The sequence below is a fragment of the Lepidochelys olivacea genome (assembly GCF_965140295.1).
Source record: "Lepidochelys olivacea isolate rLepOli2 genome assembly, chromosome: 26".
Classification (NCBI taxonomy): domain Eukaryota; kingdom Metazoa; phylum Chordata; order Testudines; family Cheloniidae; genus Lepidochelys; species Lepidochelys olivacea.
Window position 1 is genome coordinate 871,967 of NC_140436.1, and position 27,438 is coordinate 899,404.

Below are 27,438 nucleotides of genomic sequence, written 5' to 3' on the forward strand. Positions count from 1 at the left end.
AGCAGTTCTGCGGAAAAGGACCTAGGGGTGACAGTGGACGAGAAGCTGGATATGAGTCAGCAGTGTGCCCTTGTTGCCAAGAAGGCCAATGGCATTTTGGGATGTATAAGTAGGGGCATAGTGAGCAGATCGAGGGACGTGATCGTTCCCCTCTATTCGACATTGGTGAGGCCTCATCTGGAGTACTGTGTCCAGTTTTGGGCCCCACACTACAAGAAGGATGTGGATAAATTGGAGAGAGTCCAGCGAAGGGCAACAAAAATGATTAGGGGTCTAGAACACATGACTTATGAGGAGAGGCTGAGGGAGCTGGGATTGTTTAGCCTGCAGAAGAGAAGAATGAGGGGGGATTTGATAGCTGCTTTCAACTACCTGAAAGGGGTAATGGTCTCAAGTTGCAGTGGGGGAGGTTTAGATTGGATATTAGGAAAAACTTTTTCATTAAGAGGGTGGTGAAACACTGGAATGCGTTACCTAGGGAGGTGGTAGAATCTCCTTCCTTAGAGGTTTTTAAGGTCAGGCTTGACAAAGCCCTGGCTGGGATGATTTAACTAGGAATTGGTCCTGCTTCGAGCAGGGGGTTGGACTAGATGACCTTCAGGGGTCCCTTCCAACCCTGATATTCTATGATTCTATGATTCTATGTCTTTGGGGAAAAAATAGTGTGGAAAGTCCAGAGAGACTATTACAGGGTTTACAAAGTTCAGCAGTCCATAGCTAAAAATTCCACAACTCTGGCATTTCAAAACAGAGCTCTTCAATTAAGCTTAAAATGTTCTATTCAGACCTTCACACAAGTGAATCGCTGCAAAACAGAAATCCAACCACAGAGCCTTTCCGAACTCTGCAATTTCATTTTCTTGTTTGAGGAATATAAGTGACGTTACTGTAGCATTAGCAGTTTGCTATAAGACCATTGTATAATATAATAATATAATAAGACCATCAATGATAATACAGTCTGAGATACCAGGGAAATTATTAGATGGTTAAAATATACAAGTCCTCCTTTTCTTTTTGCGGATACAGACTAACACGGCTGCTACTCTGAAACCTTAAAATATACAGTATTTTTAAAGGGAGGGGAGAGATTAATCCTAGAAAAAGCCCCTCTTACACACAGAATACTAAAGGAGGCCACAAAATAGGGAAATTGTAAGCATGAGGATCTGTAGTTAAGTATTTCATTTACGTAGAATTTTTCTTATAGGAAAAAGAGCTTTAGGATTACCATCTCCTTTTCAAGGATGTCCACAAGGGATACAAGCATTTAATATAATAATCAGTTCCTCCCTGCCTTTTCAATGAAAATATGTTAAATGACTCACATAAGTGACTTTCTGTAATGCCTTTTTGAAACCTGCCTGCTGTTTTTCCAAAGAGAAGAATAATGGAGTCGAGTTGTGTGTACTTTTTAAAGAGAAAGGAACCTTCCTTCTGGGACACAGGCATGTTAAGAATTATATTGTGTCTCATCGTCTCCATGCCTAATTTGCTCCTTTCATACAAACTGAAAGTTTTTTCTTTTTAGCCCTGTGTAGGAGCTGAAAGCAAGTCGAGTCCTTTCCTTCTCATAAATCAGTAATAAGGGCTCTGTTAGCCAAATTATAATCTCAGTGACTGTAAGAGTAGCCACTAAGAGTCGGGGGATACTGACCCTTGCCATGTAAAAGGGCTGTAAACTTGACCAATGCCAACTGACTGGTACCATGAAGTAAAGAGCACTTTCTTGCCAATACTCCTGCGTGTGATTCCTTTACAGCAACACCTGAGTGGCCCAGTTTCCTTCAGAAGCTTTGCACAGGTTGAAACTGCTTATACCGTAGGAAACAATATTTTTGACATCGATGCACAAGAGGGAGCAGGATCCAGCTCAGTCTCCTACCTATGTTGACTGAGCACCTGAGTCAGACTGGACTCTATGCAGAGGGAGCAGATCTGTTGAGTAAGAAGGTGCCATTATTACCCAGTAACTATTCAGAGCAGTCCCAGGCTTTAAGGGAAAAGCACCTCAGCACTGTAGGCCAAAGAGGGGTGAGAAATTCCTTCTTGCCGCTGGGCAGTGGTCAGCATTACTATAGGAGCATGAATCTCTCCTTACTGGGCTCCTGTCTCCAGTCTTCCTTCTGGCTGCAAGGGTGGACAGTAGCCAGACCCCAGAGATAGTGAAGGAATCTGGCCGCCGCTTTGTCTCTTTATAGTGAGGGAGGGCGGAGAGGGCCAGGCCGTAGCCAATTAGGCTGATGTAAAAGGGCTGCTGCCAATCATCCTGCCCTTTTCCTCACCTGAGCTTCTCCTGCCTGTCCTGAGCAGTGTGCTCACAGTTCTACTCTGACTTCCATGGGAACAGGATCAAGCCCATGGTTGGCAGCATTCTGTGGCCCGGCAGCAAGGGATCCAGTCTTCTCCCCACTCCCTTGTCTCTAGACCTGGGGCTGTGCCGCGTTCTTTTACTCGCTCTGCCCACCGCTGTACCTAAACCATTCCAGCAAGGGCCGCTGTGAAACACTGCACCACGACGGATGGGGCAGAACAGCGGCGCTCTTCAGCTTTCTTATGGATGGGCCCAGGATGCTTTAATTATTATTCAGACACGTACATGTCTGTGCTTTGTGCGGTCTCATTCGTTACTGTTGCAACTTGAAGCTTTATGTGATATCTCTCTTGTATCCTAAATGGCCTATCCTCGGTGGTGGCATATTCAGTAAGCCTTTAAACAAAACCTGGATTGCAATTTATCCAAGTCTTTTTGTCCACGTCAACTTGAATAGTTGCAACTGAATTGCCACTCTCACAGGCGACTGCCTATTCATGTGCATTAGCACTTTCCAAGGATAATGTTGCCTACAAGGGATATTCATAGAGAGAATGAAAGGTAGCCCAGTTTCATCCTTGGGGATGTGCCCACAATGATGATCAGCTGCAAGAGCTTCCTCATTCTGCTACAAGGAGACATTGTTGAGTAGTAGAGCACAGAACTGGGAGTTCGGACTTCTGGGTTCTCGTCCTGGTTTTACCAATGATGTGTTCTGTGACAAGCCACGCAACCGCTCTGTGTCTCAGCTTATCCAGGTGTAAAACAGGTGTACTAAGGGGTGTTGTGAGGCATAGATAATGTTTGTTGAAGTGCTTTGAAATCCTCCAGTGAAAGGTATTCTGTAGGTGCAAAGAGTTATTGCCGTGCTTATGCTTATTCAATAACATAACCTTTTGGTTTCTGTCATGAAAAAAAATTATGAGCCAAGTTAACCCCCTATTTCCTGACCCAGATCACTCATTTATGAAAACAGAAAAAGACCAAAAATTAATTGAGCTCTACATGGTCAGTAACCTTCTGCAGATCTAAGGAAACTTCTCCAACAATAGAAAAAGAGGACTTGTGGCACCTTAGAGACTAACACATTTATTTGAGCATAAGCTTTTGTTAGTCTCTAAGGTGCCACAAGTCCTCCTTTTCTTTTGCGAATATAGACTAACACGGCTGCTGCTCTGAAACTTCTCCAACAATATCGTTTTATTCCATGGTTGTAGAAAATCATTAAAGAATGTTTTGGGATGAAAACCTGTCCAATCAGACGAAATGAGAACATTAGTACGTTAATAACTACTTGATCTGCTATGCACTAAGCAGCCTAACATCTTCTCCAGGCAAAGGAGGAGCACTCCAAGACACTATGTCTGAATAAATGGGGTTTGGAATACAAAGCACAGGTTTTCCATTCCGTTGCAAATAAAAAATTTAATGTAGGGCACTCTGGAAAGACCACAGACAGCATGATGCTATTCTAGGAAAGTGTATTTTATCACCACCTCTCAACTTACCAGTGCAATTTGTCTTCTAGGGGCCTATTTGAAGATTTTCAGCTTTTCAGGGCAGGGGCAGTCTTTATTTCTATGTATTGCACAGCAGTGAGCACCCTCTCCAAATTAAATAATTAAATAATGATTTTTGGCAACAGAGATTTTTACCAGGCCAAAAAAATAAAATAAATTCACTTTCAGAGCAAAGCTTTGGGTACAGGTTACTCTGGGATCTCCAAGAAGATACAGGATGGCTCTGGTTTTCAAGCTTTGTTCCTACTCATTATCTATTTTCCTTAAACAGCTCTGGAAGCTTACATGTTACTCATGAACCATTTGAGCCCATTAACTTTAGAAGACAACTTGGAACAATATTGACTGGAAAGGACAGTATTGGAAGGGAATCCGCAGTAGCCTGCCACTCAAAATATCAAGATGCTGTTGCAGGATTAAATTTCTATATTAACCTTACAGCTATTTCAATTTTTCACAGTGAAGTAACCTTTTATGGGGTGCATAGATGAGCCTCCACCTTCTGAACCTGCCTGTTTGTGTTTGTATTGTACATTAGTTGACAAGTTATTTACTGTCAGACATGTCTTCAGAAATAAATTGCAGTAAGATGTAACTGTAGAGCACATCCCTTATTACCTTTCTCCTCTTTGCATTGCACTTTGCATCATAACGTTTATGAAATTGTGCATACTCACAGGAGTGTGTGCATGTACTCTTTGAATAAATAAGTTCGTCTTCTCTATGGTGAGCATCTGAGACCTCAGAGGAATTTTATATGCCCAAATTGCAATTTAGCCCACTTCGAACAGCCAGGCCAGGCCACATGTTGACTTCCTGGATTTTAGTTAGTTCTTTAGGTCGGAGACTTTCACATGAAGATGCAGAGAAATTCTCTTTGCAATTTTGCTCATAAATCTTTGTGCATTTCCTATTTTTGAAAATGTATATCTGTCTGTTTAATTGCCTGTTCCCTGCTCTGCAGTCTAAACCTGGAGGCAGAAATGTGAATTAGGTAAACAGTGCAGTTTAAGCTAAGCACGTGCCCTGAAGAGGAACAACTTTGTTACAGGAGGAAATACAGACCATAATGAGTGCTGTATTTTAAAAGATGAGCAGTTAGTTCAGTGAAGTGGCAGCATGTATACAGTGGCACATTCCTATGCATTATCTCCTCTTGCCTTTACTTGCTCATTTAACTGATCTGCTGCACTTGCGGAGTTTTACATCATGAGAAAATGCTAAACGTTTACTTAAGAAACCCCATTTAACTGTAACAATTGAATAAACAATACAATGGAAAGCAAAAGGCATCAGTTAGTGTTGTTTTTTTTAAAAACACATGCTACATGAAAACATTTACCCTGGTGAGCCCACTGAGATGTTGTTTCTTGTTCAGGGGTATTCAGTTGACCGGCAGCCAGGTAGCACCTATATAAATAGCAATTACTGTTTGTTATTGCAACAGTGAACAGGAAAGCTAAAATTAGTATGTCAGGAACTGCTTTGTGTGGAAGAGTAGAACACCATCATCAAGAGCCCTAGACAGATATTTCAACCAACTATAAATGTATCTTAGCGCATAGCTCTGGTTTTGATAGGCCACCCTGCAACATGGATCCAATACTCAAGCGATCAGCTCACCCAATGTGGGGCAGATTTTCAAAGGGGCTCAGTAGTCAACCTGCACCCCACGAATCTGGTCGGTTATGGGATAGCTGGTCCCTTTGGAAGATCTGTCCCTGATTGTGTGTGTTGAGCTCTTCTGAACATTTTGTCTGTCGCTATAATAATAATGAGTCACGCTGAACTGTGCCAACTACCAAACAAAATGAGAGAGCAAAAGAGAGAGAGGCGGAACTTCTCATACCCACCAGTTAACATACAGTCACTTTTGTGGCATAATCATGGGGGAGGGAGATGGCTAGTCTAATAATAGTAATAGACAGGAGACTGGTATTTACTCTACTTCATGGGCTGCAGTGATGATCTCCCTTATTGCTCAGACTCCACTGCTGTTTACAGTCCAGAATGCTGGACATTATATAAGAACATAAGCTGGCAGGGAGGGAATTGTTTTGTTGAGAAGAAATTGGAAATGGTAAGAGACATGTATGGGTTGAGTGTATTCTAATTAATGAGAATTATGCTGGATTTTTTAAAACCATCCTTCTTATTTTCAACCTTATTCTCTTTGGGGTGAATTTCATACTTGCTTATATTATCCAGCTGCCATTTTGATTCAAAACATGGTAGGCCATAGAGCCAGCAGTAGTTAATCTAACAGTCTGAAAGGAAAAGGATTCTTTTCTCCCTCTGTTCCATGTTCTCTCTGGCTTCATCTGCATTAGGAAGTATTTAGCAATTAAAAGATCAGGCCATTTATATAAAGATGATGATCAAGCCATGTATAGAATGGTGATGGCTGTCTAAGACACTGTGCACAGAGTACAGACAGGCAGAGTGAAAGAAGAATAGCAAATTGCAACTGAAAAAACTGGGGCATAAATCCTTAGTTCAGTTGAGCATATATGCATTATTTCTTGGGTATTGTTGTGTTTTCCCACCCAAGTGGTTAGTTGTTGGCAGGACAAGAGAGAGTTCTTCCTGTATTAGAACTTACAAAAGAGATTATTCTTAAATGAGCCAGGCCTCTTCTACAACAGATTTCTCTTCTCGGTCAGCCTTGTTTGCTGTATCTCCCACTTTAGGTCACAAAAATGCACAGCTTTTTTCTAATAACTATTGGTTTCTGTTGTTGTTAACATAGCAACTAACCATGTTGGGTTTTGTTCACAGGTCTGAAGCGTAGTTACACTTGTAACATCTGTAATGTCACTCTAAACTCAATAGAACAGTATCACGCTCATCTGAAAGGCTCCAAACATCAGACCAAGTGAGTACTTTTCCTATTAGTACTTGTCTGTCTGTCTGGTGTGGGCGATAGATGTAAATATAAGAAAAACACTATGCACTCCCATAATGCCTTTCATCCAAGGATCCCAAAGTGATTTACAAACATAGACACAAAGATATTGGTAGGTACCTGGAGAGAGAGGCAGAGCTGAATATAGATCAGTTTGACTGCATTCTTTGAACCTGAAATGCAATGTTTGTTCTTTGTTTACCTGTTCCTCTAGAGCTTTGTTGTGACAAAGCATTCTGGATATCACTCTTCGGCATGGAAGTCTGATGAGAACAGGCTTTCTCACAAGTTTTGAGCATGTCCTGTTTTCAGATAGGTCACAAATACTTTAGGAAGAGGTGGTATATTTGGCACTTATGCTTCTCTGCTTAGCCAAAACCAGCATGCAGAGCTGTGAGAAAATTCAAACAAAGAATGAAATTAGCTGAAAATACAGACAATGAATCTTGTGCTAAGTATCAGGGGGTAGCCATGTTAAGTTGTATCCACAGACAACAAGGAGTCCGGGGGCACCTTAAAGAATAACCGATTTTTTGGGGCATAAGCTTTCGTGGGTAAAAAACCACTTCTTCAGCTGCATGGAGAATCTTGTGCTGTGTTTTCTACTTCAATCTCTGCTTTCACTGAGATTTTATTAGTGGTGGTTGATTTGGTCTGGCTCACGAGACGCATGGTAACCTGATGCATGCTCATGGCTCCACCCAGGTGTAAATCTGCTTTCAGACCATCATGGTTTCTAGGAAACCAGCTATGCTTTGATGCCGGACACTTGAGCTGATTTTGTGCATTTCAGTTCTAGCTCTGAGGAGTGTGACAATCCTGCCAGGTAAACTGGGTTTGAGGAATTTGTGTAACGATGGTTGTTTGGAGGTTAGCATATTACAACAATTAAAAGGAATGGAATACTCCCATTGACCTCATCTACTAAACAACTTCCACTTCTCCAGTCAGTACTCACTTGAAGTCACACCTCTGTAGAAAATCCCTCCTTCCTTCATTTGTATCCATCAGACCATCCCTCTCCTGAGCTGTTAGCCTATGACTTGCTTTATATTTATCTCATCTTTAGATTGTAAGCTCCTTGGGCAGGGAATGTTTCTTATCTCTGTTCTCTAAAGTGCTGTGTAAATTTACAGCACAGCTTGAGTGTTTTATACTCATAACTTTCACTTCTCATAATTTACCCTGGTCTGCATTTTGCCCTGTGCAGTCTGTGCTTTAATTTATAAAGAATATTTGACACTTTAAGTGACTTTGATGGTCTGCAGTATCCTTCTGAATAAATATATCATCCCTCCTTAATAAAACAGTATCTGTGTCTTCAGCTCGGCAGGGGGAAAAGGCCAAAAATTAAAAACAATAGATAATGCAAAGAAAAGTTCCTAATCCCAGGCAGGTTCCTTAATATTCATAGGACACAGAGTACAGATGTGATGCACAGGGGATGGCAGGCTGCAGGACAAAATTATGGAACCTGACCAACAGAGTAGCATTGTTTTGCCAGAAAGCAAAAGCAGCTATTGAGTAGATTTTATGACTTTCTTTAAAGAAGAAAGGAAATACCCAGTGTGAGAACTGAGAGCCTTGTGTGGATTCAGGAAGAAGTTTTTCAAAACTAAAACAAAAGCCATTGCATGAGATTAGGGCTGAAATGGGGGTCTGGACTCGGTCACATAACCCTGTTGAAACGTTCTCTCTCCTTAAACACTGAAATATTCTGTATTTGAGACAAGCCAGGGAACAGCTATGAGGCCACTTTGCCTGTCCATCCGCTCCTTCAGACTGAAAGATTCATCCTTTCATGTGAAAAGCAAATGGACAGCAGTAACCCACCGAGCTGACGTGCCAACAACTTCCAGTCCTTGTACAGATGCCACCACCAGTCCAGCTTAAAGGCATTGAGTTTGGAGCTTCTCTTGTGCACTCACTACAGGAAGGACATTGAGTCTGTCATGGGATTCCAAGTGAATATGTTTGTTCTATGGTGTAAAGCAATTGCCTGTTAGCCAACTTTCCAAGACTTGAAGGGGATCTGCTCTGCCAATTTGTATAAATTATTAAAATAAAATTATAAAGGTACAGAGTTCCAAAGAGTAGAGTAATGAACTAATCTCTCAATATACTTTGAGCTTCGGGAACTGTTCCAAGCACAAGTATTCAATATTACTCCAGCATGCAGGATATAAAAGGTGTCCTTAGTTTCTGAGACATTTCAGGTGGCTTAAGGGGACTCAGAAGTTTTCAGAAGGATAAATCAGGGCCAGGCCAAACCAGCAGTGAGAGGTAATTTCTGAGCTTTGTTTTTTTTTCCCTCAAAGAGCAAGCCCAGCCTTTCCCCCCTAAAATGCCCACAGCTGATGTGAGCCCTTCCAAGGTGCCTAGTGTGAATCATGTTTCCTGTGATCTTATTTATTCATTATGTGTTTGAATGGCCCCCAAATTAGGGTAATTTTTTTATATTCCATAAATTTAGGCTAAATCCATTGGCCGAGCCTAACATCCATTTGTTGCACGTTCTCATTCTCCAGTCACTAGTTTAGACTTGCTTAGCTTAGCATAGTCACTGCATTGCTGTAGGATTTTCTGCCTGAGGAACCTGACACACCCAAGGTTGACCTGGTTTGCATGAAGTCCATTACGTTAGGGGCACGTCTTCACTAGCCGTGTTAAAGCGGAAGGCAGCAGCGCTTTAACGTGGCTTGTGTAGTGAGAGGTCTCCCAGCGCTATAAAAAAACCCACCTCCACGAGGAGAACAGCGCCCAGTGCTGGGGCACGGTCTACCCTGGCACTTCACAGCGCTGAAACTTGCAGCGCTCAGGGGGGTGTTTTTTCACACCCCTGGGCAAGAAAGTTGCAGCACGGTAAAGTGCCAGGGTAGACAAGCCCTATATTAGCATGAGCCCTGGCCTATATCGCCAGTCACTGATAATCCAGTGGGAAGGGGAGGTGTAGGAGCACAAAAGAATTGTGACATCTGTGATGCCAAAGGGTAGCTGTAAGAACGTAAAAACAGCAATACTGGGTTAGACCAATGGTATACCTTCCGACAGTGGCCAGTGCCAGATGCTTCAAAGGGAATGAATAGAACAGGGCAATCATCACGTGATCCATCCCCTGTTGTCCAATCCCAGCATCTGACCGTCAGAGGCTTAGGGATACCCAGAGCATGAGGTTGCATCCCTGACAATTTTGGCTGATAGTCATTAATGGCTATTTAAACCTGATGCCTATTAATTTCATTGGGTGATCCCTAGTTCTTATATTATGTGACTGTTAAATAACACTTCCTTATTTACTTTCTCCACAACATCCATAAGTTTATAGACCTCTATCATATCCCCCTTCAGTTGTCTCTCTTCCAAACTGGAGAGTCCTGGTCATCTTAGTCACTCCTCATACAGAAGCTGTTCCATACCCTTAATCATTTTTGTTGCCCTTCTCTGTACCTTTTTCATTTCTAATAAATCTTTTTTGAGATGGAGCAACCAGAACTGCATGCAATATTCAAGGTGTTGGCATACCAGAGATTTATAGAGTGGCATGATGATATTTAGGGTCTTATTAACAATCCCTTTCCTAACGGTTCCTAACATTCTGTTCACTTTTTTGTGCACATCAAGCAGATGTTTTCAGAGAACTATCCACAGTGACTCCAAGATCTTTCTTGACTGGTAACAGCTAATTTAGACCCCATCATTTTTTGTATGTATAATTGGGATTATGATTTCCAATGTGCATTACTTTGCATTTATCATCATTGTATTTCATCTGTCCTATCGTTGTCCAGTCGCCTAGCTTAGTGAGATCCCTTTGTACTCTTCACAGTCTGCTTTGGACTTAACTATCTTAAGTAGTTTTGTATCATCTGCAAACTTAGCCACCTCCCTGTTTACCCCTTTTCCAGATCATTTATTAATATGTTGAATAGCCCTGGTCCCAGCACAGATCCTTGGAGGACCCCGTTACTTACCTCTCTCCATTCTGAAAACTGAGCATTTATTCCTACCCTTTGTTTCCTGTAGTGACCAATGCTCAGCTCAGAAAACCGAGCGGTGTGGCACAGAGGTCACTGCAAGGCAGCTGGTTGATTTAGCAGTGACTTCCCCATAGGACCTCCTAGTAAGCGAGGATGGGTGATCTCATGGCTAAAGTGACTGGGATTGAGGAGATCTCTGTTCAGTTCCAGCTTCTGCCGCAGAGCCCTTGTGTGACTGTGGGGGAGCCGCATAATGTCTTGTGCCTCAGTTCTCCATCTGTAAAGCTGGATGATATGTCCTGGACCCACAGTGGCACTGTGAGGCTTAGGGTTTGTGTGGCACTCAGCTATTATGCAGACAGGAGCTGTATAAGCAGAGCTCTATCTGCCAGAAGACAGAGCTGCCTGTCTTTACCAGCAGAATCCCAGAGGAACAACAGCTGTAGTCTTGTGCTGGGATTAGCCCCTGCTCTCTGACGCAGAGAGCTGTCATTTACCCTCTCCCTGCCGGTGCCAGTCTTCCTGAGTCTGGTCCTACATGGGGAAAATCTAGAACAGCTTTACCACCCATCCCACCCAGAGGCTACCACCCAGCACTACTTTCAGAGGCAAGGGTTATTTTCAGTAGACTTTTTTTTTTTATTGTTCAGACAGCAAAGGCTAAAGCAAATCATTTGCATACCAGAATAGCCTCATGGATGTAATTTGAAATAAATTGGATGGTAAACTGAGATCCGCCAAAGAAGCGGTCTCTCATTCTGGCAACATCAGCAAGGTTGCCTTCTGCACAATTACGTATGTAACCTCACATTTTTATTTTGTATCCACTTCTCATACTTTATTCAGCTCTTCAATCACCAGTTGCATATTTTTAATCCTCTGCAATTAGCAAGGTGTCCTCTTCAAATTTTAGAGGATTGGTCCTTGTAGAAGGATGATTTCCTCTGTATCCCAGTGTTGTTTTTCTGAATTCTTCCTCCCAACCTGCTCTGATGAAAATTTGAGAGAGAGAGTGGGGGAGAGAGAGAATCTGTCACCTAGCCTCTTGGACTGTACAAGAAACCTAATGCAGAATGTTTCCACTGCAGAGCTTTGGAATTTCCTCAGCCAGTGCTTAAGATCTGGGTAAAGAATTTCCAACATTCAGCTGAAAACTCACTAGCTGGTAACTCTTCCCGATCCTTTTATGTCTTCGACTAGCGAGAAGAAAACCAAGCAAAGAGATGGAAGGGTTTGAATGGAACTCAGATTAAAGTTTGGAGAAGTTGGAAAAATCCTACTTTGTGCCAAGATTGTGTTTGACAAAAGTACTTCTCAGAGTTATTCAAACTCAAGGGCTTCATTTGTTCACAAGAGCAGCTCTGACATACTGGCAAAACAGGGAACTGGGCCAAAGGACATCAGGATGGAGGAAAATATTGTACAGAACATCAAAGGGACGTAAGGTGTGAGAGAAAATGGCTGCTACCTGCAATTCCTTCCACATCCCCCAGAGAGGAGGGAGACTTGGGACCTTTAAATCCTCCTATTATTTTGGCTGAAGTAACCCTGTCGGAAGTTTATTACAGTTAGTAGTTTGGGCCTAGAAGGCTTCTAATGGTTCATTACCACATCTGGGCACCAAAGGGGCAAGTAGCATTATACCTTTTTAGTGTCAAGACCCAGTGGAATTTTCAAATACTCCCAAAGCTTTCTAGAGCTTTGAAAAAAGCATGAATTATTGAGCAGGAGGTCCCTGTCACTTTCATTTTGGCAAAAAGTGAGGATGCCTGCATGAAGATCACAGTATCACTCACAGGCCTTGCAGGACTTGGACAGTTGTTTTTTTTTTTAAAAGGGACCTTCTGCTGTTTCACAAATTAATATTCCTATCGCTTCTTCTAAATATAGTGTCTTATCACTTACTCATAATTATTTAAATCTGGAAACATCTCACAGTTCTTCATGGGCATTTAATAAGAGAGGAAACCTACTATTAAATTCATAGGAAAGTATGTTACAAATGTAATAATAGAATGCCAATTAGAGATGTTCATCTGACCAATTTCTATGGGAAATTGCTTTGATTATTCTATTTCCTCTATTCATTGTTCATTCTTATACCATTTTCTTTGAGGCTAAGTGACTCAGCAGATGAATATAGAATTCTTCATCTCCTATAGTGAAGTGCAGATGTGTAAGACAGAATAGGGTTGGCAGTTTGGATTTACCCAAAATAAAAACTTCATTTTTATAATTGGTCTGGAACAGATTTTACTCGCTCATTTGAAGAAATTCTTGGGGCTGTGTCCTCTTTTAGATGGGATTGATGGGGGATGGTGCTCTAGAAGGGTCTGTTCTAAGATAAACTACCAAGCCAGCACAGAATTAGTGATAAGATAAGGGGTTCTCAACAATTACCTTTTCCCCCCAATTCCTCCAGTCCAGCACCAAGCTCATCTGGACCAAATCTGACCCCAGAATAAGTCTGGCACATTGCTTCATGTAGGAGTCCCTTCTATTTATAGCAAGCAGGCAACTAAACTGAAGCAAGCGTTTATCTGGGGCTTGGATCAGTGTGCAGTATGGATATTACAGCAGTAAGGGGTAAAAGATTTTAGAAAGTTCAAGCATTATGCAGGTCTGCCCTAATACAGATGATGCAGGGGATTGGGCTAGATGACCTCCTGAGGTCTCTTCCAACCCTAATCTTCTGTGATTCTCTGTCCATGGCTATGAAATCAGTGCAGATGGAGATGTTTCTATTTAAAAGATCTTTGTCATAAGTGAATAGCACCGGCAAATGTTGTTCTAAACCATTTCTCAGCCAGTCAACTACAGTGATTCAAGACACATCCATTCTTTCAGCAATAAACACACCTGTCTATTACAGCATTCTATTCTTGTGATATTTTATAATCTAGGGTTTACTCCTGATTAGCTACTTATGCTAAGGCTTTTGGGGCCTTAGGCCTTGATTAGTTTAACTAAGCTGTTGTCTTACAGGCCTTGAGGCTTGTAGATTCTTTGCATTATTGCCTTAACTTATACCTATGTTTTACCTAGCCAACACCTATTCCTGTATTCTGTATCCCTTTTAACATTCCTGTTATCTTTGGTTAATGATGATACTTTCCCCTTATCCTTTCAACACAAAGGGTTTGCTAGTGAACTGCTGTATCCAAGGCAACAAAAAACACTTCATGAACCTGGCACACTTTCAAAAATGTTTTATAAAGGAAAGACATGCCCTCTTGGGACAGATTGGTTATGGAAAGATGATCGCACCCCAAAATTACCCAGCATATTAGGCTTCTGGAGAGCAGCTGTAAGACAAGAGTCATATAAAACAAGAGTGAACCAAACAATAAATTTATATTACAGCTACTGAAAGCGTTCCAGAGTATAACACACAGCCAATCCATCCCCAAATTATGCTTTAAATAACTCACTGAATAGCAGCCCTTGAGGTGCGGCTTAGCGGGCCATGTTATTCTGACCTTCCTTCATTTCTCAGCATCAGAGCTGATCGTATTGGAACTCAGTCAGCAAAGCTGGGACTCAAAGTCCATCTAACTGACTGTTCACATTCCCTGCCCCTCCCTCCCCCCCCCCCCACCTTTCTTTACAGGAGTTTCAAAGTCAGATCTGAATCCTGGGTGCCTGTCTGCTGAACTTGGTTGACCAAAGATGGGAAGAAGTGGCAGAGGAAACGAATTGCTGAAATTGACTAGGCTGATATTTCAGTGTTTAATAAGAGATGTAGAGGGATGCAGCTAGCATTGTCAGCTCTGCTTTTCCATTGGCCAGTGAATATGCAAAGCTACATCTAAGAGCCTTTTTTTTCTTTCAAAAACATAAATATTTTAAGTTTTATATATTAAAAAAAGAAGAAAATACAGCTCCACTTGAGATCTTGTAATGAACCTTGGGATTTAAGGGGTTAGAACCAGACCCAGAAGAGGGTTTCTTATATAAGCAGCAAAAATGTACGACGCTGCAGAATATGCTTACCCGGGAGGTTGTGTAGCCTTCCTTGCAGGTTTGGTGAGAGTTACACATTCATGGGCAAGGCTGGTGAGTGAGAGCTACTTTTTAAAAATTTGCCGTGTGAATCTACAGCTCAGATTCATAGTTCTTGTGTGTGTGTGTGCACAAACACACCTGCAAATACACAAACATTCTGAAATGAGGCTGGACTCTGGAACATCTGCAGTGGGGGAGGAGAACGAACCCTTTAATCAGGGATTTGTAAACAGTGCCAAGGTAATTGAGTCATTGTCTGACTTGCTTTCCAAAAATAAACGTGTTCTTTTTACACCCCCACCCCTGCAAAATAAACAACAAGCAAACAGAATGGTTCATGAAGCAGGAGGCATGGCATGGTGTGTGATTGTGAGTATCCTCTTGCACTGGATCACACTCACTGTAAGCAGCCTAGTTTCCATGGGGACCGATGGCAAATGGAAGGCAGGATTTGTGCAGGGCTGCAGTAACAGGGGGAGGGGTCACGTTAACTGGGAAACATTTGAAGACTGTCACATATTGATCTCGCTCTTCATTGTTGGTGACAAACAGTAAGTGACAAAACTCTTGGCTCTTTTCTGGTTTATTTCATATAGTCTGGAAAGATCCAATAAAAATGTTTCTAAAAATAACCCCCAGTTAGGTGAGTAAGAACATGCCATACCTACGGATTCTGGATGTGAAGAAATCTTAGCATTGCATATTAATTTGTAAAAATTATTCCTTATTTATTAGCATGCACATACAGTAAAGAAGGTAAAATACACTGCATTCATCACCATGTTGAAAATAGCTCTGGATAAATGAACTCATGGGCCCTGTTGCAGCTCCAGAGCAATTCTCAGGGGTTTTGCAGGTAGAAATAAGGTTGCAGGGTGGGAGTTTAAAAAATGCCAGTGGACCAGAACTTTAAAGGTATTTAGATGCGTAAAGATGCAGGCAGGCTCCTGGTATGATTCTCAAAAGCACCTAGGTGCCTAACTCCCATTGGCTAAGTGACTTACAAGCACAATCCCATTGACTTTCCTGCCAAGCGGAAGAATTTTTTTGGTGAAGGCACTGCGCTGGGATTCAGTCTGTGTCCCTGTGTGACCTGGGATGAGTTACTCAGGCTGCAGCTCCCTTTGGCTTCAGCTGAAGTTATGGGTGCAAAGTACTTATGAAAAATCTGCCCTTCAAGCTCCCTGTGCCCCAGTCCCCCAATCTGAGGATAGGGGAGTGGATTGGGGGTCAGGGCCCTGGGTTCCGGTCCTGGCTTAGTTACCGACCGGCCGGGTGACCTCGAGCAAGCTACTGCCCCTTTCTGTGCCTCAGTTTCCCCTCCACACTTTGTCCGTTTAGATTACGAGCGCTTTGGGGCAGGGACTGTCTCTAGCTCTGTGTAAGTACAGTGCCTAGCCCAGGGGAGCCCTGATCTCAGTGCAGGCCTCTCAGTGTAACTGTAATACTGCTAATAATGATAAGAAGAGACTGAGAGAGAGAAACGGTCCCCTAGTTCCATCATTGCAATGCTGTGTGTCTCATTGGTCTCTGCAGCATTTCCCATCTCCCTTTCACTGCCAGACAGACCACAACACACACCCATTTTGTGGTAAAACTTTCAAAATCTGTCCTCTGTATTTGTTGCATTCAGATTTCGTCCGCTCTCTTGGGCCTCACGACAATCTGTAACTAATAGACCATTGGGGGCCAAATCCTCAGCTGTTGTAATTTGGTGTAGCTGCATTGTCTGTTGTGGAGCTGTGCTGATTTACACCAGCTGAGGATCTGGCCCTGTATCAAATGTCACAATGATATAACCAACATTGCATGCAGCATTGAGAGCTTGAGATGTATCTGCTATCCTCCTGGCTGTGGGTGATGAGGGGCAGTGACATCAGATTCACCTCAGCCCCTAGTAGTTAGTGTCTTATGATGTAGCTGATCATGACATCAACTTCCATGAAAAGGAACTTCATCTTCCCTCTTTTCAGTTTATTTTCTTTTACCAGCAAAACTTCCCTCTTATCTGCTGGAGCTCTCACATGCTCTCTGTATTTTTATAACCAGTCATTTATCCATTCCTAGGTGCCATTCATGCACCCCACATAATTATAATTCCTTTCTCAAAGGGTTCCGTTGTGTTGCAGCCAGGGGTAAGACTGGCAGTTCGTGTAGACACACCTGCACTAGCTACTCCTGGGGGAATTCTGTACCACTGTGCGTGCGCACAATTCATGTCCCCTGCAGATTTCTTTGCTTCCCTGCAGAAAAATAACTTTCTGAAGGGGAAGCAAAGGGAGGCCTCAAGAGTGGTCACGTGCCCCTCCCCAGCAATGTGGGCCCATCGTTTTGGGTATCTGGAGCAGCTGGCAGGGAGGTAAATCACTGCAGGGAGTGGGAGGAATGTGGGGCTGGGGATGCCTCAGCTGGTGGCTCCTATCCTGCTCAGCTACTAGTCCCGGCTGGACTAGGAAGGATGGGACTTGCTCTTCCTTTGAAAGGAGCAGCCTGGGCCAGGTCAGACCCACCCCCAGAGCCCTCCCCCCCTTACAGGCTGCAGAAACCTCCGCCCTCCCTACCCCCATTGCTCTTCAACCATGTGGGGAAGGATCATTGTATGGGGAGCTGTTCCACCGTTCATCCAATCCCTGAACCTCCAACCCCCCATCAAGCCCCCCACACCCCAACCCTCACCCCGCTGAGCCTCACCTCCTACAGTCGGACCCCCCACTGAATCTCACCCCCCTTCACCCAGATCACCCCCCTGGTGAGCCCCCTACCCTGATGAGTCCCCTGCACCCAGACCCCCAACCAGCTGCACCCAGATTCCACCCCACCTGGACCCCCTGCAGAGTCCCATTGCTCCTGTACCTGGAACCTCGCAACGAGCCCCTGTGCATCCAGATCCCCCACACACACACCCAGACCCCTCACTGAGCCACCCATACCCAGACTGCCCCACACAGAACTCTCCCCCCACACTGGGATCCTGCTTGCCTGCCCACACTTGGTGCGGCTGGCATGGAGGGGCAGGGCCCTGGGGCATTTCTGGGGCAGGCCCAGTCCTTGTGCTGTATTGGGGTTGGGTGCAGCCTCACCACCAACTCCCTGTCCCATGCAGCCAGTGACCTCTGCTGCCCACTGCCATGCTGGAGCCTCCACATTTATTTATTAACAAACAAAATTTATAGAATTTTGCAGAATTTCAAAATATTGTGCATAGAATTTTTAATTTTTTGCTGCAGAATTCCCTCAGGAGTAATTAGCTGTGCTCCAGCTAGCTTGCTAAAAATAGCAATGAGGATGCTTCGGTGCTGGCGGCATAAGTGAGTACGTGCCATGGGGAGTCTGGGGGTTTGCATTGCTAGCTCTGAAGGCCAAGCCGTGGCGTCCTCATTTCTACTGTTAGCAGGCTAGATTACAGCTAGCGCAGGTTGGTCTACATGAACTGCCATTCACACCCCCGGCTGCAGCGTAGACATACCCAAAACCAGGGTTTCAGGGGGGGAAATCAAATGAGAGAAGATGGGCCCAACGCTGTAGTTGTTACTACAGTAAAGTTCCCACTGAGTCAACGGGAGATTGTTCCTGAATGAGGAGCGCAGGATGGTGCTCAAATGAATAACTGGAGATTGGCAGTTGCCATGTCATCTAGGAAAAGAGTGTTCTGAAGATCTTGAACACATGACAGATATTTACCCATTGCTGTTCACCTAATCATTGTGCATCTTCTTGTGAAAGCCCAGGGGATTTATAGCCCACTGGGAAGCAAATGACATGCTTGGTGGCTATTGGCTTTATTTAGACTGTGAATGCAGATGTCTAATTGAAGTTGGGTATTTATTAACATAAGCTGCTTTGCCATTCAGAAATCTGAGCTAATCAAAATATTGTAAATACCGTGCCTGGAGAAATGTCACTCTTCACCATGATTGCATTTCCATATCTGTCTGCACTTATGTGCTTCTAATCACAGTCGTATTTGAACACCACAGAATTGTCTTCTCAGTCTAGTGTTCACGCCCCATCTTGTTGCTTCCCTCCTTACCTGGACGTAGAAGGAGGATTCCCCCACCACCCCCTCCATCTTCTATCCCTTGTGCAGGGGATGTGTTGTGAGACAGGTTTTTGGCGTGACTCTACACCATGCTATTATTATTGTTGTTATTATTATTATTACATTCCATTTGTATTACGAAGGCATCTAGAGGCACTGATTAGGGTCCCATTGTGCTAGATTCTGTACAGACAAGGGTTGCAAAGACAGCTCCTGCCCCAAAGAATCTCGTTGTAGTCCAGGATGCAAGAGATGGGGAAAAGCAGTAAATGGATGAGGGGCATTCCAATCCGAGTTCTCATATGTTGGCTGCCATGCAAAAGTGCATTTTTTACTCCGTCTGCAATTGTGCAGTTTGTACTGGCTGTACCTTATCTCATGGTGACTTCCCACCAGCAATGCACATGCCCTTGCAACCACGAGGTATAATAATTTCCTGTACAGGGCACTTGGGGAGGTTGCTCCATTGCCTACAGCTTATTTAGAATTCAGTGGCAGAATTGCTTACTACTTTGAATGCTTGTGATCACATTAGGCCTGTCTTGCATCCATTACACTGGCTGCCTAGAAAGTGGCAGTAAGTAAATTAGGTCAAATCTATTTATTCTTGTCTTAATATTGGTGACGTAGTAGCAGAATATTTGGAAGCCTTCTCAATCCATTAATAGCTTCAAGTAGTCAGCAGCTAACCTTCCAGTGACCTGCCACACATCATCTCTCCATCTCCTCACTGGTTGTCCCCTACAAGAGTGCCCCACTACCATTCCTTCCATGGTAACTTTCTTGAGGTTATTTCCATCTCTATTCCTGATGTGACCAAAATATATAAGCTTGCACCTAATATTTTCTTATTGCAGGGTCTGCTTCTCTCCAATATTTCAAGTATTTTTTTCTTTCCTGGATATATGCAAAAGTCTTTACCAACAGCACATCTCAAAAGCTTCAGTTTTCTTCTTGTCAGCAGCATTATTTCCCCACAATTCACATCTGTAAGTTGCTGTGGGGGGAAAAAAAGCTTGTCACCAATTGAGCCTTTGCACATTTTGAGATGCAATTGTTTTTCCAGTCTTTCCTGAGGGAGTCCACTGCTGAGCAAGACATTCTTGCCATCCTATTAATCACGTCAATGTGCATGCATTTCATTTCATACCTCATTCAGGTGTAGTCCATATTCCTCACTACGTGTTTTTACAAACTCCAACATTTGTTGCTTTGTATCAGTGGTTATAGCAAAGAGCATCATGTCATCGGAGTATGTGGGGTCCGTTAAGACATGTTCACCAATGGAAATCCCAGCTCTTCCCACTCTGTCATATAATAAATTCTGAGTACATGCTGGCAAGGCTTGGAGACAGAATACACCCTTGTTTCACGTCCTGCCCCCTGGAAAACCACTTGCTGTCGTCTGCATTGTGGTGGTTGTTGATGGTAGAGTCTTGCGATGAGGTCAATAATGTGTTTTGGAATCCCCACGTCTGCCAGTATCCTCCAAAAATGATCATGTCTGATAGTACTGAATGCTTTTGAATAGTCAACGAAATACATGATCAATGGGTGATTGTACTCCCTGCATTTTTCAATGATGTGATAGATATTTGCAATTTGATCACATGTGCCTCATCCCTCTCTGAAACCAGCTTATTGAAGTGGTAGCTGTACTTCTATCATTCACTTAATGTGATCGTGGATTATGTAGAGCAGAACTTTGCTCGTGTGCAATAAAAGGGAGATAATACACTTGTTACTACACTCTGTTATGTCTCCTTTTGTTGGTAAGAACAGAAAGATTCCCTTCACCAGTCAATTTCTAGACATCCGTACGTCGCTGCAAATTTTCCTTGAGATCAGTACCGAAGTCACTAATTTCTTTTAACAATTCTACTGGTATGTTATCTACCACTGGTGTTTTCCCAGGCTTCGTTTTCAAAATACTATGCACCAGTTCCACTCACCGGATTCATGAATCTGGCTCTAGGGCTCCTTTGTGTCGTCCTGTATTGTAAGGTTTCAGAATAACAGCCGTGTTAGTCTGTATTCGCAAAAAGAACAGGAGGACTTGTGGCACCTTGGAGACTAACCGATTTATTTGAGCATGAGCTTTCGTGAGCTACAGCTCACTCCATCGGAATGCATATGGAGGACTTGTGGCACAGGAGGACTTGTGGCATATGCATATGCACAGGAGGACTTGTGGCACTTTAGAGACTAACCAATTTATTTGAGCATGAGCTTTCGTGAGCTACAGCTCACTTTATCGGAATGCATCCATATGCATTCCGATGAAGTGAGCTGTAGCTCACGAAAGCTCATGCTCAAATAAATTGGTTAGTCTCTAAAGTGCCACAAGTCCTCCTGTTCTTTTTGCGAATACAGACTAACACGGCTGCTACTCTGAAACCTGTAATACGCTTTTTGTGACTCTCAAGTTCCTCACACTTTGCCCTGATGTATTCACTCTTGTCTGGTCTAGTCTGCCTGCTCAGTTCTTCGTATTCTCTCCTAGGTGCTTCAGTCTTCAAGCCATTCTGTGTCATTCTGCATCATTTTTTGCCAGTCCAAACACCTTTTCTGTTAACCATAGTGTGGTCCAGTGCTGACATTTTGGAACATGTGCTTTGGCAGATTTGAGCATGACAGTTTTCATTTTATTCCAAAGTTCATCAGATTGTTCTCTTCTTTCACCTGTGATGCCTCAAACCCATCCCGTGTTAGCCTCAAACATAAAATTTAAACATAAAAAGATAAGATGTTTGGCAGGTCCATTGCACATGGACTTGTCCAGAATCAGCAAAGTAAAAGTGGCAGATTACTTTAAATTGGCACTGCTGGTTTTCCAAGTCCTACAAGCTCCTGGCACTGGCTTCATTTGAATCCTGCTCCTTGAACCTCACATTGACTGCTCATACAAATTACCACCATCTTGGGATCCCACCATTGTCTTTCAAGCTGTCAGGCAATAGTATATTCACTTTGTTGCGGTGTGGAACTCCATCCCAATCACAGAAACCTTCTCATATCATCCCTCAGCACTTTCAAAAACCACCATAAACCTTTAGGGGTTTTTTCCGCCCTATAAAAACATTTTTGCAAACAACTTCTAAATTCGACCCCGTCATTTTGGTTTTATGTGGTTGCATTTTAGAGGGGTGATATTTTATTATGCTGTATTTGTTTTTATTCTGTTCTACAAGTAGATTCCACCCTAAGAAAGCTATAGACTAAATTAAATTTATCCTTCAGGAATGATCTCTCTCTCTCTCTCTCTCTCTCTCTCTCTCTCAGGCTATATTTCCATTACATTTCAGGAAATATTTTTAAATACCTGAGCTACACAGCACATCTGTCTCAAATTTAAAATGTTTTTTTATCTTGATGGCTGCAACATTTATTAATAGCGATGAAATTTTCCATGTGCTTTTGGTATTGTGCAGGATGCTGACTAAAATACAGAGAAGTTTAGAGCAATAACAACTCTAGCAGATGAACAATTATAAAGGTAGATGGGATTCAAAGGCATTTTAATTTGTCATTATTTTGCTTCTTCCAGAGATAATCGGAATAATTACACTGCCTATAAAAAGCAAATGTGTAATATTTTCCCTCAATATTAAATTCTCTCCATTCCCTTTTAATATAAGTGAAAATAAAGATGTCTCTGATATCCTCTGATGCTTTGATCATAATTTGAAAGCCACTGATTGGCTTGTGCATTTTGTGTTTTTGTTTGTTTTCTTGGTGTTTGGTGTATGGAGAAATTACTTTGATTTTAAAAAGTAAACAGCCCATCTCTCAAATTATCAATATTAGATCATGTTATTTTACTGCCTGGACATGTTCTCAGTTGTCAAAAATATATTGCCTTGTGTGCAAAAACTCTAGGTTTATACTGAGGACTTAAAGGAAGATGACTGTGTTTAACCCTCTGGTATAGTGTAATAAGTATGTAAAAAGAAGGGTGGTGCTGCTGTGAAGACACTGGTCTAGGATGTGGGTTCAACTCCAGACTCTGAAACAGACGTTCTCCATGACTATGAGCAAAGATCCTAATTACTCTATGCCTCAATTCCCCATCTGTAATATGAGGATGCTAATATTTCTTTACTTCCTGGAAGTGTTTGTGAGGATAAAGCTGCTTGTGAAGTGCTCAGATACTACAGTGGTATTTTGATTGATAGGTTCAGAGATATTAAGGCCAAAAGAAACCATTGTGATCATCTACTCTGACTTGCTGCATAGCACAGGTCATAGGACTTCTCTGAATTAATTTCTGCTACATGTCAATAGCTGTGGATGAATTAGAGCATCTCTCTTAGAAAAACTTGATGTAAAAGTTTCCTGTGATGGAGAATCCACCACAAACCTTGGTAAGTTCTGATGGTTAATCACCCTCACTGTTAAAAATGTGTGCCTTATTTCTACTCCTAATTTATCTAGCTTCAACTTCTAGCAGCTGTATCTCGGTATACCTTTGTCTCCTAGGAACAATTACAAGATGGTATATAATTGAATAAGCAGTCAGCTACATAGGCTGTATTCAGGGTTACATGGGTAAATGATGGAAACAGGTGGAGAGAGAGAATCTTATAAAGCAGCAGCAAACAAGCAAAAACAAAAACTAGGAAAAACAAGAAAGAAACTTATCTCTGCTTCCTTTTTGTATTACAGCCTGAAGAATCAATAGTGATTCATCAGTCCAAAGAAGGAAAAAACATCAAGATTTTTTCTGCAGAGAAGAGTCTATTAACCAATAGAAAGGATGCTTTCTTGGACAATGAGCATTTCCTATGTGGATTCATTAATTAACGTATAACTAAATCTTTACTTTGGACAAATACATGGATTTTCTTTTTTAATTTTGTGGTGAGTTAAAATATTTGGATGGATTTTTTTTTTACCCTTTCAAGATAATATATTCAGCACACAGTCTAAAGTATGATAAATATCCTTTAAGAAACAGCATCTAAACATCACTCATCCTCAAAGACAGTGGAAATAAAATATTTTATTTTTTTTCATATTTATTCTTAGATTTCTTCTGAGAATATAAAATTGCTCTATTAAATTATCCATGATTGTGATGTAATCAGTCTTCAACCAGAAATAAACATGATTTCTTCACCTTCTTCGGCATGATTTGTGTCAACATATAAAGAAAAAAAATGAATCACGGGGTATGTATAATGGATGAATCTTTTCCTTTCCTGTTTGTCTTCAGAAAAAATACATTATGGGTCACAGAACAATGAAAGCTAAAATTAAAGAATAAAATCCTTTTCCTGCCATTCAAGTTTGATTCCTACAGGCTACATGGACGCTACCCCCACTATCGACTTTGCTGAATGCTAACTTACAAAAGACATTAGTCTGTCCACATGATGTTCCTAGGAAGCAAATTGCCTATTTGGAATGTTTCAAGGCAGTGGAAGGAACAACACCACCGATGCCATGCTAGTGGCACACTGTGATTAGGTGAATTGATGTTTCCTCTATAAAACAGATATTTTACCCAGTGCACCAGGTGCTTCTATAGAAAGTAAATGAAGACAGAGGGAAAATTGTGAAAATAAAGGAAAAGGAGCTCAACTCAAGGTGAGGTTCATGATGTGAAAGCTGGATTCCCTTATGCTCCCCTTACACCTACTTAATCCCACCTACTGAAGTAGAAAGGACTCTATTAATGTGGCACATGTACTGATGAGTGGGAAGCGGGTGCAAGAAGGCGAGGGGTGGGAAGGACAGATGGGTGTAAATTAGGCCAACTAAGACTCCTTCCGGACTCCGCTAGACTTGCTGAATTTGACCCCAGTGCCTGCCTTGTCTTTGAGACGGTTACGTATTAACATTGCACTGAGGAACTTGACACCAAGGCACAAGTCCTGGCCCCTTCTCCATGCATGTAGAGGCCTAGTGCCAAATGGGAGTGAGGGCAGGGGCATCGGGATCACTCCTATGCAGCTCATCCAGAGCTTGTCTGTGCAACCCACTGCTGCGGGAGGGATGCACGCTGCTATTCAGGCCCTGATTCAGCAGGCCATCGCTGGTCAGGAAAGCGCTGAGCGTCTGCTTGTACGCGCTTGCAGTTAAGCACACGCTGGGCCGAGCGGAGATCGACTTAAGCACAGACTTAAATGCTTTGCTGAACTGGGGCCTATGCTCTTGGGACACAATAGGGTCTCCACTGCTGCTTATTAAGATCAGGCAGGAAGAGCACCTCACCTAATCCTCATTTCTCCCATGTTTCTGCTCAGCACCCAACCCAGATACTAGCAATGGCTCTTAAGCAAAGGATTTGGGCCTAAGTAGTTATCCTGTATCACATAATCCACTGTTCATAGCAATGATATTTATGCTTTGAAAGTGAATGAGTTCAATGGGATAATACCTGTCCAGGAGTTCTGGAGCATCGATTTTTAAACCCTTCAAGGATGGTCCTTTGGTGTTCTGGGGTGGTATCCCGTCAAACTATGTGCAATATTCATTCACTAATTGCTACCTACAACCTGCCACTGTCATGGGTCCCAGTGGCAGAGTGTGCATGCTGAACTGGTGTCACGCACCAGGAGCAAACACAACAGGGTTTATAGGGAGGGAGGGTTCAGCTCAAGAAAAGATCTGAATTCCGAAGATAAAAGCCATTTATCCAGAGTCCCTGACAGGTACCCCTTTGTAGACTTTGGTGGTTCATCCACAGGGAAAGCATTTATTTTTCACTGACTTGGTGGTAGATTGGTAACAAAAATAACTGGAGCCACTGGCAAGCCATATCCTGCAGTATTTTAATTTTTCTGCTGCAAAATCATGCAGCCAGCAGAGGGAGCCCAAGTTAATTATAGGTTTCAGAGTAGCAGCCGTGTTAGTCTGTATCCGCAAAAAGAAAAGGAGTACTTGTGGCACCTTAGAGACTAACCCATTTATTTGAGCATAAGCTTTCGTGAGCTACAGCTCACTTCATCGGATGTGAGCTGTAGCTCACGAAAGCTTATGCTCCAATAAATGTGTTAGTCTCTAAGGTGCCACAAATACTCCTTTTCTTTTTTCAAGTTAATTACCTAACCCATTTTTTTCTTTGTTTGTTTGTTTTTTAGTATAGGTCTGCTTGTTAGGAACGGAACTAAATGTTATCAAGTTCCAAGAGGGTGCTAGAGACCATGCAGAACAAATGTGGATTGTATGAGCTATAAAACACATCTGCATTTAAAAGGTTCTGAGGACTTTGAGATCCTATGGATTCCAACATAAATATAAACCTTCTCTGTAGAGGAATGTTCCTGGTTGTTTTATGCATGTGCAATAGTGTGATTCTCCCTGGGCTGCTTCTGTCCTTGCTTTCTGCCACCTCTGGAAATAATAGGCTTTGACATTTCCTTTCTGTGCACACTCAACTAGAGGCTGCTTCACACCTTTGAAGTGAACAATGATTCATCAGTTCCTTTACCAGGAGAAGTTGCAGCAAGGTGCAAATGGACACTGCAAGGACACTGGCCTGCAGCTACTGGAAATTAGCCTGACACAGGATCAGGGATACTTCTAATTGAATCCACAGGCCACCACAATGCCCTGCAGATTTGTGTGTATGATAGAGAGGCGAACAAATTATGTACAGGTCATTAATCTTTGTCCACCTGGCTGCAACTTAATTAAACAAACAAATAAGGTATTTCTTCTGGCACTTAAGTGCTAGGCAGCACTGTGTTCCTTTCAAGCATTTTATATCTAAATGTGGGTAATTATCTGGAAAACTGTAGTCCAGACACTAACTTAATTTATTTTTTTATTCGTAGCACTGAAATGCTAGTGCTAAATTCACTATCACATTACAAATAAATAAAATTCAGAAAAAACCCAGCAATGGATGCATTAAGTGCTGCTCGTTACCTTTGATTTATACCTCTCTCAAAGGGAAGGTATCAGAGTAGCAGCCATGTTAGTCTGTATCCTTAAAAAGAAAAGGAGGACTTGTGGCACCTTAGAGACTAACAAATTTATTTGAGCATAAGCTTTTGTGAGTACACAATGGTTTTTACAGTGGCTGAGTCTTTGGATAATGGATAAGTGAGTTTGAGTCAGTTTCATTGTAAACCATGTATTAAACCTTATTCTTGACAAATGTAAGAATCAGGCTCAACAATTGGTCATTATTAAGTCATGAGGAGATAGTAAGTAGTAAATCTACTAGACGCTACTGGCCGGCTTTGCTGAAATGAATGCCTTCTTGTCTTACAAGGTCAAGCAGGTGCTTATACCTCCAGAATTCCATCACTAGAGGCAATCCTGTTCCCAAATCTAGATCACAATGGTCCCTTCTGGCCTTGGAATCGATTAATCTAGTTCGTGGGCTGAAGCAAGGCATGGATTTCAGGATCATGGATCCTATGGCTCCAGCTAAGCTACAAAGGGAAAGAAATAGGCCTTAATCTACTGCTAACATAGGCGTTTTGTGATTAGGATGGTGGTTTAGCTTCTTTTTTCTCTTTAGAGTCTTAGATCTAACCACAGCCAAGCAGAGGGCACGTAGTGACTTCTGTTGCAGCTTCTCCTTCATGCCCTTCAAAAAAATGATTATACAGGGAAGGAGCTCTTTAGCTTTATCTCTTGCCAGTAATATTTTATTTTCCCTCTGGCTTTTGGATTCTCTCACCGAGAATTGCAAATGCTCTACCATATTACCACCTGCTTTG

The 27,438-nt window shown here is 42.4% G+C and overlaps 1 protein-coding gene across 4 annotated transcripts in view; it reads left to right on the forward strand.

Moving 5' to 3' along the window:
* Positions 1–23,615, forward strand: part of ZMAT4 (zinc finger matrin-type 4) — a 198,704-nt gene extending 175,089 nt beyond the window's left edge. For all 4 annotated transcript variants that reach the window (XM_084615387.1, XM_084615389.1, XM_084615386.1 and 1 more), the window contains exons 6-7: positions 6,613–6,709; positions 23,426–23,615. In XM_084615387.1, the coding sequence (XP_084471513.1) occupies positions 6,613–6,709; positions 23,426–23,441 (113 nt within the window). In that variant the 3' untranslated portion in view covers positions 23,442–23,615. The remainder of the gene's footprint in view (positions 1–6,612; positions 6,710–23,425) is intronic.
* Positions 23,616–27,438: the final 3,823 nt, after the last annotated feature.